The sequence below is a fragment of the Gavialis gangeticus genome, unplaced genomic scaffold, assembly GCF_001723915.1.
Source record: "Gavialis gangeticus isolate Ggan-Ray unplaced genomic scaffold, GavGan_comp1, whole genome shotgun sequence".
NCBI classification, from domain to species: Eukaryota; Metazoa; Chordata; order Crocodylia; family Gavialidae; genus Gavialis; species Gavialis gangeticus.
Genome location: NW_017729024.1, coordinates 95,355,411 through 95,364,908, shown reverse-complemented (window position 1 = coordinate 95,364,908; position 9,498 = coordinate 95,355,411). Strand labels below are relative to the sequence as shown.

General features: G+C 41.0%; 1 protein-coding gene across 6 annotated transcripts in view; it reads left to right on the top strand.

The window, feature by feature from the left end:
- The window catches only part of LOC109297570 (transducin-like enhancer protein 4), a 149,802-nt gene that overhangs the window by 127,960 nt on the left and 12,344 nt on the right, over positions 1–9,498 (top strand). For all 6 annotated transcript variants that reach the window (XM_019517418.1, XM_019517415.1, XM_019517414.1 and 3 more), the window contains 5 exons: positions 3,397–3,646; positions 4,587–4,834; positions 5,881–6,028; positions 6,591–6,741; positions 7,027–7,103. In XM_019517418.1, the coding sequence (XP_019372963.1) occupies positions 3,397–3,646; positions 4,587–4,834; positions 5,881–6,028; positions 6,591–6,741; positions 7,027–7,103 (874 nt within the window). The remainder of the gene's footprint in view (positions 1–3,396; positions 3,647–4,586; positions 4,835–5,880; positions 6,029–6,590; positions 6,742–7,026; positions 7,104–9,498) is intronic.

The window sequence follows — 9,498 nt, the reverse complement described above, 5'->3', positions numbered from 1 at the left end:
TGACTAAGGTGGCACCCGTCACCCATGGCTATGAACCTGGAAAAAAGAATTACACAAATATGAAGAACTCTCCACTCACTTCTCTTGAGTTGGGGGAGAAGGGCAAATAAAATGGTGATACAAACCATATTGATTTAAATTTTGCTTGAAGGTTCCCAAGTCCTCTGTGACGCATACAAGAAATTGTGAGCAGCCAACAGTGAAGAGGGTAGAGGGTTTTGGTATAGTTCAGGGGTCTAGTACCGTTGGTATGATTTATTACTTTTACAGGTCTTGCATGCAACAAAGTAACACATGAAGGGTGGGGACACGATCATAGTATGTGCAATTTTATTATACATGTGTATTGTAAAAATTGTAAATGCTATGGTCGTATCCTTTCCCCCTGCCGTTCAGATGTAACTGGCTGTCATATGACCTATTCCACTACCTCCTCTGTGCTGGTGGACATCCCATCATATATATAGCCAGGCTGGCTCCAGTAGAGTCATGTGCAGACTTAATGAGTTGGCACAAAGTAACTTTCAGGATCAGGACCTTGCCACATAACCTTCTTCCTGTCTGTGTGTCTGTGTGTGTGTATAGAATACCAAATGCCTGATATTGGAATAAAAGGTGCAAAGTGTTGTTGCATCTCAAAGGTTTTTGAATGACATTGATATAACAGTGGCTATCCAGAAGGTTAGTAGTGGCTATCTATTGTCATCTAGATCTGATGGCTGTAGAGACTGAACCCTTGAAGTGTTTGGCAAATATTAAATTTGATCCATCTTGAGTTCAATATTTTTCACAGCTGCTGTTCAAAATTGTCACTGTCTGTTTTTATTATTTATCCCTTTTTAAAAAGTTTTAATAAATTCTCTGCTGAGAGTTCCCTATCATGGAATATACAGTATATAGTGCATTGGTTAGCTTGTTTCTGACTTCCTTTTTTTTTGTTTTTGAACTGTTGCATAATTGTTGTGATTGATTGTCCTAGGAAACAGTACAGCATATGAATCAAAACATAGGAAATGTATTTTGAAACCTATGAAAATGCTTATAATGGAATATATTTGTAATGCATTTACAATTCTTGAAACATGTAAAGGACAATGTTTTAAGATATTAATAACTGTAGGAGCTTAGTACATTGGTACAATTCTATCAGGAGGGCTCATAGTAAATGGTTGAGTAGGAGAAAGAGAGAGAAATACAGCACCAGAATCTTCCCAGGATGAATTGTATTTGAATAATTATACATAGCACTTATGTGCTTTATGAGCTGAATCCTCAGATAGCGTAAGTCAGTGTAGTTCTGTTGAAGGCATCTGATGGTTTCTGTGCTCAAAGCAACTTTGCTGGTATTGGCCCAAGTATGATGTTTCAAAAATAACGCCAAAATTTCATTTTTTGGTATCACTGCGATGTCTCTGGGAGCGTTAGTGCTTTATTTTTAATACCGTACAGTGTCAAGCCTATAGCTGGTATATTAAACAGATAATGAGATTTTATAGATAGCTGATTTCTATAGGCACTAATTGAAAATAAAATCTACTAAAACTAAGCAGATTGCATCTTTTGACAGCAGCGACAATCCATTTGAGCCTTGTCTGAATGTATTTAGTGTCAGGAATGAAGGATGATGATCTGTCACTCAGGCCTGCCAGAGCAAGAGAAGAGAAAGTATAGTGAAAGCTGCAGAAAGAGTGAAAGATTTCTGGTAATGGGATAAAAAAATTAAAAAGGGAAGATTATGTGAATAAAGTTGAATCTTTATGCTGCTGAAAAGCCATTGTAATAGTGTGTTGTGAGACTGAAATATCAAGCAAAATGGTTAGCTTGTAAAGGCTGTCTTTCCACCTAATTTCAGGGTATTCTGAAAAAAATAATATTTCTACGAATTAGTCTTGTCTACTATTATGACTGGTTTTCTTCTCAATACTATCAGGAATATGCTAATCTAAGGAAATTAAGAACTTCTTTTAAACAAGCAATCAGACAGACAGATATAGATGGGTCCTCTTATAACATTTGTGTTCAGTAATAGCTACTGTCTGACACAGCACATCTTAGAACAAAACAATTTTGCAACCTAAGTCTTCTCCCTGGAAAATATTTTGAGATGAAGTTGTTGATAGGTTATTCACAGGTGGCATAACTGGCAGTCACGCAACACGTTCTTTCTCAGTGAGAGTCCTGATTCCAGCAAGCAGAATTGGGATTTGTGGTTGTCATGTCAATTAAAAAAAAAAAAAAAAAAAACACCCCAAAAAAACCCAAAAACACTGCACATTTTTCCTAGTCTGCCGTTTCAGCAGTTGCGCCTTGAGAACTTAACCCTTTGAAGTCAGAGATTTCATTCAACAAAACAAATGCAACAAAACTTCAGAGGTGGTTGGACTTCACTACACATACTCACTTGGAGGTTCATATTCACAAATTAAATGTTCTCAGGGAATATTCATTTTAATCTCTTTTGCTCAGCCAGGTGTTAAAATTCTGCAATTCCTGGCTTCCTCTTTCTGTGTTCAAGGAGGTTTTGATGTGGGCTTCTCTCAGTCTGCTTATGTATATCAGGCCCAGTCTTGAGTACACTGAAGTTTGAAAACTAGCATTACATATCCCTGCTCATGATAGTAATCATAAGTATGTGGCTTAAGACATAGAAACTATTTGGTCTGCGGATGGATAGCTTGCCTTGCGAAGAACTCTCAGGCTGATAGTTTCCAAACTGGGTGCTGTGGATAGGAATCTAAATCCAGACGTACTCATGTCATCAGAGGTGCTATGTACACCCATGGCTTCTATAAACATAAATGTAGTTGAAGATGTTCGGGAGCTCTAGATAGCTTGGTGACCACAGGTGTTACATTTAGATTAACCTGACCAGAGTTAGGCTGATCTAAATGCCCATTCATGCAAGCATGCAGAGGGCTTAAATGGCCCCAAAAATGGTGTGCTGTGAGTCAGTTTACCTAAGTAGGTGCACTAACTTAGATTTGAGATCAGGTTAACTTGACCTGAGAAAGCGTTAAACCAGTCTTGCGAATGCCTGATGCCTTTGCAGTGTAGCCCCAGAGCTGGGAAAGCCCTGCTATTTGCCCCAGCCCTGGGGCTGTGCTGTTCCCTCCCCTTCCCACCTTCCCTCCCCAATTCTGTCTGCCCCTCTGCGCCCCAGGTTACTTGTACTGGTTTCCCCGCATGGCTCCCAGCTGCATGCACTGCTCCTGGAATATGTTTAGGTGGTTTAAAGTAAGCCTCATTAGCATAAACTGGGTGTGGCAAATGTCTGTATGCACCCTACATGCCTGAATTAAGTATCAAAGCTACATGCATGTTTTAAAATGTTGGTTGATATAGCTTGTTCTTTTTTTGAAGCAGGCATGATTAATCACATTCACCTTCCTTTTGTAGGGCATATTCATTTCATGTAAGTGCAGATGGCCAGATGCAGCCTGTACCTTTCCCTCCTGATGCCCTCATTGGTCCAGGAATCCCTCGACATGCTCGCCAGATAAATACTCTGAATCACGGAGAAGTAGTATGTGCAGTTACCATCAGCAACCCAACTAGACATGTGTACACTGGTGGGAAGGGATGTGTCAAAGTTTGGGATATCAGCCACCCTGGAAACAAGAGCCCTGTCTCTCAGCTGGACTGCTTGGTAAGTGAAGACCTATAGATGATGATGTACTATGAACAGAATGATAGTGAGTAAAAGAAAGCAGTTGGTGTAGGGCTGACATGATATTGTTAAGATATGAAATATAGTGATTGTTCAGGGACTGTCATCAGTACTGAAGTTGAGCGGATACAAATTGCTAAGCGTCACTGAAGTGGTTTTATTGTTTGTTCCATAACTAAGTTGTCCAGCTTGAGGTATGTGGGTGTTGTACTTCAAGAATCTTCTACAATAAAATCTTTTAAAATGTTTTTCTAGTCTATATTTGCCTTTGTGTGTATAATGTCCTGTCTGTATGTGACACTTTAAAAGTCTCCCTTAGTTGCTGTTAAGTTTCAGGAAATGTATTTGCATGAGGTAACAAGATGTGCTATTGTTAGCTTTTCTTTTGTGTCGTTTACCACTTCTTGATGACGCGTTGTACGTGCTGCTTCCAGTTGTATGTGCTGCTATAATCAAAGCTGCGAAATGCTGGAAATAAAGAAAACTGCAGAAATATCTTCCTGATCTGATCACTGCCTGATGGTAGCAGCAGGTCTCTCTGGAACAGAGGAGAGACAAGCCAAGGAATTTGTACTCACAACACGGAGTTAAACTGAAATAAACCAAGTATTAAAACATAACTTTCCTTACAAGCTGTCGCATGCAGAAACATTGAATTGTTTGGGGTTGGATGCAGGTCTTTGCATTTTGATGCTAATTAAGATTAAATATCTCTCACTACTGAATTTTGCAGATCAAGTTTAAGTACTTCCCTAATGTCATGTAATTTTCTGGCATTAATACACTTTATCATTGTCATAAGTATAAATGGCTCATTAAAACCAGGAGGGAATACAATACTTTTATGGATTTCTGCTCTCATGTTAATGCTGTTTTCCTTTCCTCATGAGTAATCTCTTGATGGCTTCTGTCTCCACAGAACAGAGATAACTACATCCGTTCCTGCAGATTACTCCCAGACGGCCGCACCCTGATAGTTGGTGGGGAAGCCAGCACGTTATCCATTTGGGACTTGGCAGCTCCAACTCCACGTATAAAAGCAGAGCTGACATCCTCTGCCCCAGCCTGCTACGCTCTAGCTATCAGCCCTGACTCCAAGGTCTGCTTCTCCTGCTGTAGCGATGGGAACATTGCAGTGTGGGACCTGCACAACCAGACTTTAGTCAGGTAGGTCAACAGAACTGGATTGACAGGTTGGGAAGAATTAATTAGGCATAGCCTTTCCTCCCCCGTCTCTACCTCCCCACATCTTAGATTTTTAAATAAACTTGTATCTTAATTATGTCAGCCTAACTTTTTTGTGTATCATTGTTAGGCAGCCTGAATAGTTAGCCAGTGATAAAATTGTAACTGTGTAGGCTTTGAGGAGTTTATAATTCCAGGCTTGAAAGTTGCGTTCTAGTGTTTCCAGATTGGGGCCTGCTGCATACTTTCAATAAATCAGCTGGTATCAAGAGTCCCCTAGGTCTTGTTTCCCCACCTCCAGAAGTGGAATTGTTTGAATTGTTTTCTTGTATTTGTATTTATTTCAGATTCATATTCTGCCCTTTCCAAAAAGGCTCAGAGCAGATTAAAAAAAAAAAGAGTGAAAAACAGAGTATGTTGTGTTCACACTCAGAGCATCCAATCTGTGTTAAGCATGTGTGACTTAAGTAAAAGGGAGCCTAAATCACCGTGTTCAGATCTGGTTTGTTTTGGGATGAATCTTCAGATTGTTCATTACTTATCAACAGTGAAAAGCATTTTAAGAACTAGTAGTATAGGTCTATAGTATACAATAATATAATCTAACACGGCATGTAAATGTGAGCTTTTGGCAGTTGTAAGGGGCCTTCAGATTTTTCTTAAACCAGTTTATATAGAATCATTTGCTAAAACCTCCAAGGGTGATATAATCCCACTCAGTTAAGGCCAAGATCCACCACCGATCTGAAACTTGTAACCTAATTTTAAAAAAAATTAGTGCCCAACCGATTAACCTGATTGTTTGATTTATTCAGCACGCAATTAATTTGGTTGTCTCAGAAGTTTTAGACGTCCATCTTCTAAAATATGCTATTACTGTCCTTAATAGCGTGAGTTATTATAAAAAACAAACTGAACAAGAAAGAGACATGATCTACGCAGAAAATGAACACTGATCCCTTCTGAGTATGTGGAGCAAAACTGATCCTTTCTAACATGATTAGGTGTTTTCTTTTTGACAATTTTAGGCAATTCCAGGGCCACACAGATGGAGCCAGCTGTATTGACATTTCTAATGACGGCACCAAGCTCTGGACGGGAGGTTTGGACAATACAGTCAGATCTTGGGACCTCAGAGAAGGGAGACAGCTACAACAGCATGACTTCACATCACAGGTTTGCTCTTGAAAACTTTGACATGTTATAGAAATCTGTAGTGGTCTTTATATTAAAAAAAAAAAAAAAAGCATGTTTTTGTTTTAAAAAAATAAGACTTGAAGGATTGTTCCAAAAGAATTTTTCACTTGGTCTCTAGCACTCTTTCAATATGGCAGCTGAACATATCTCTGGGCTGTTATTCTGTTTGACAGATTAATATTTTTCCCACAAGAACATCAGGCAATCTTATTTATAAAGGAGAATTGCCAGACTCAAGTATGCTGATGTACAATCTGTATCATTTCTTGTAGCTCTTTGTTCAAAGAGATCTTACAAAAATATTTCTAAGGCTGTTGGATGGGCTAGGATATTAACTTGTATAGCTAAATGGAGTTTTGTGTACATGAACTAATTTATCTTGATTACTATAGTAATTGAATTAGCATCTTTTAACAACTGTCATAGGAAACCAAAATGTTGCTCACGTTTTTGAACAGTGGTGACAATGTGGTAGGAATCAGCTTTGAACATTTCAAGCCCCTCCCTTAATTATTGAAGCCTGTGCTGTGTTTAATTCCAGATCTTCTCACTGGGCTATTGTCCAACTGGTGAATGGTTGGCAGTAGGAATGGAGAACAGTAACGTTGAAGTTCTGCATGTTACTAAACCAGACAAGTATCAGCTACATCTTCATGAGAGCTGTGTGTTATCGCTCAAATTTGCTCACTGTGGTAAGCAACAGCTTCTCTGCCAGCATTTTCTCTCTCTTGACAAATCTCTTTTGAATAAATACAGTGGAAATTTAAAACCAGATGTTCAATTTAAGTATTAAAATTAAACTTATTTTTCCCTTGCATGAATGCTTTTTGTTACAAAATACTTATATTGTAGCTAAAACAAAACAAAACCATAGTCTAATCAGTTAAAACTTTTGATTGTTCTGATATATTTTTTGTTAACATGAAAATTAATTATTTTCTCTGACTAATCTGTTTTGGGGTGTATTTTAATTGCAGGCAAATGGTTTGTAAGCACTGGAAAAGATAATCTTCTTAATGCCTGGAGAACACCTTATGGAGCCAGTATATTCCAGGTAATAATCTCCTAAAAGCTGTTTTCCACACTATAGTGCAATTGTGGTGCATTTTTTCAAGGTCTGTCATTTGATTTAGAGGTTTTTTAAATGGGAGTTCTTTTGTTTCTTTTAAGACTGTCCCTTATGATGAGGGTACAAAAAATTTGGTTCCTCAATACCATTGTAATAATTTTATTGTCATAGTAAAATGGCCCGTGACTGGAAGGTATATTTCAAGTAATCTTGAAATTTTTGTGTCCTGTTTCCTTCCCTGCACCCCCCGCCCTACCCGCCCTCCACTTCCTTTGTGTCTTGCCATGGACAGTATGATGCAACATTCATGCAACATGATTAAATTAGTATTCATTGAATGTTCTATATCCTGCTAAAAATGGTGGAAACTATAGTCAGTATGACAGTCACATGAGCAATTTTTCCAAGCTTGCTTCTTTGATTTGCCATTCCATTTTTTTTTCTCTTTCTTAAAGTAGCTTTTGATGACTGGTATAGATAAAGCAGCATTTAAGATGTCAAAACATGTATTCATATTAAAAAGTTATTAAATGACACGGGCAAATGCTTGTACTGAAGAGCTGACCCTTGTATAAGACTTCTATAGAATGTAATTGGAAGGTAACCTTGCTGTAATTTTTAAACCATCGCACAGCTATTAACTATCTTCATCTCTAATGGAATTTAATGATTTCCCCCTTCAGAAAAGTAAATTTGTCCAGTCCTTAAGAAACCAATGCTTGATGCAGAATAAGACCTCTCCAACTCTTCCGAATCTCACTTTTAGTGAAAATCATTGAAGAGATCAAACTCCAAAAAACGCATATGGCTTCCTGGATGCTTCACACTCACACTCTGGTTATGAGTACAGCACTGATACGGCCCTAGTAGCTCCAAAAGATGAGCTCCATATAGTAGCAGAAAGAAGCTGTATCTCAGTGCTTTTGATGCAGTTTACTGTGAGATACTACTGCACCCCCCATATAAAACAGGTAGCAGAACTACGATAGTCTTTGGGATCTCAGATTAACCTCATATGCCACAAAACTGATTAGTACCTTCAGAAAGACGTTAGAGCAGTGGTCGCCAACTGGTTAATTTGATCAACTGGTAGATGCCCCCAAAACACTGGGCATTGCAGGCGGTGCACACCAAGGACATGGGACAGAGCCACGGGGAATGCGGGGGCATGCATCTCAGGAGGGAGCATGGGAGCATATGCCCCTGGATCTGTACACCAGCCAGGCTGGCTGCTGTTGCGGACTGGGGCCAGGGCGCGCCAGGCAGTGCTAAGAGCAGGGCTTTGCAGGGAGCTGCAGGCACCCACAAATTTGCCATAGCCCTGTTCCCAGCCGCCATAAAGAGCACGGCTGTCTTCCAGCCCCAGCCTGCTGCCCCCAACTCCCCGCACAGATTCCAGGGGGAAGGGGAAGGCAGTGCTGTGCTCTTCGCGGTGGTCTGGGCTGCACTTCGCTGCAGTTGGGCCGGGTGGTGGTAGAGCTGGGGAGGGGGGGGGCGGGCTATGGCGAATTTTCGTGTGCTTGCAGCCCCCCACGTAGCTCACCTCCTTGCGCACCCCAGCCCGCAGCAGCAGGCAAGCCAGCCAGCATGCAGATTCAGGGGCATGCGCACTCCTGTGCCCTCCCAGGGTGTGTGCTCCCCCCGCCGTGGGCCCCAGATGAGCCGCTTGCGGCTCCATCCTGCACCCTAGCTGTGCAGGGCCTGCCCCTGCCTCAGCCCCACTTCCTCCCTGCTGTTTGTGGGGGGCAGTTCGAGGCCCCAGCAGTGAGGGAGAAAGAGGGGCTAGGGCTGGGGCCTCTATCTGCCCCACCACAGCCCTTTCCCCTCCCCCTGCCCCTTCTTCCACAAACCTATCTGCTGGGGGGGGCATGCCCCCAAATCATTTTTTCTCCCTCTGCCTCAATCTGCCCCCCAATTCCCTCCCCACAGACTTACCTGCTAAGTGGTGGTGGGGTTGGGGGGTGCCACACAGTAGATCTTGGGTTGCTTTTAAATGCCTAAGGTGATCTACTTAAAAAGGTTGGAAACTACTAGGTTAGTCTCAGGGCAATCAGTGTCGTGGGTGAAGAGCAGAGGGCTGAAAATGAATGTGGGCAAAACCAGATTTGTTTTCATCAGAAGAGAGTGCTTTGAAGAACTAGCTTGGATTTGGGTTCCCAGTCATCACTGAAGGCATCTACCCCCATCTGTCAAAGTTGTGCAAAGCCTTGGATTTATCACTTTGCCAAATGGCTCAAAAAGATGAAAAGTCCTTTGGAGCATCTACAGTTACTATCAAACTCTGTCTCCTTCTTCCTAAAAGGGGGTATGGGCACTCTGGAATCATTCACAGATTTCTGAGTGGATACTTACTATACTTGTTACTGAATATGGTCACAGT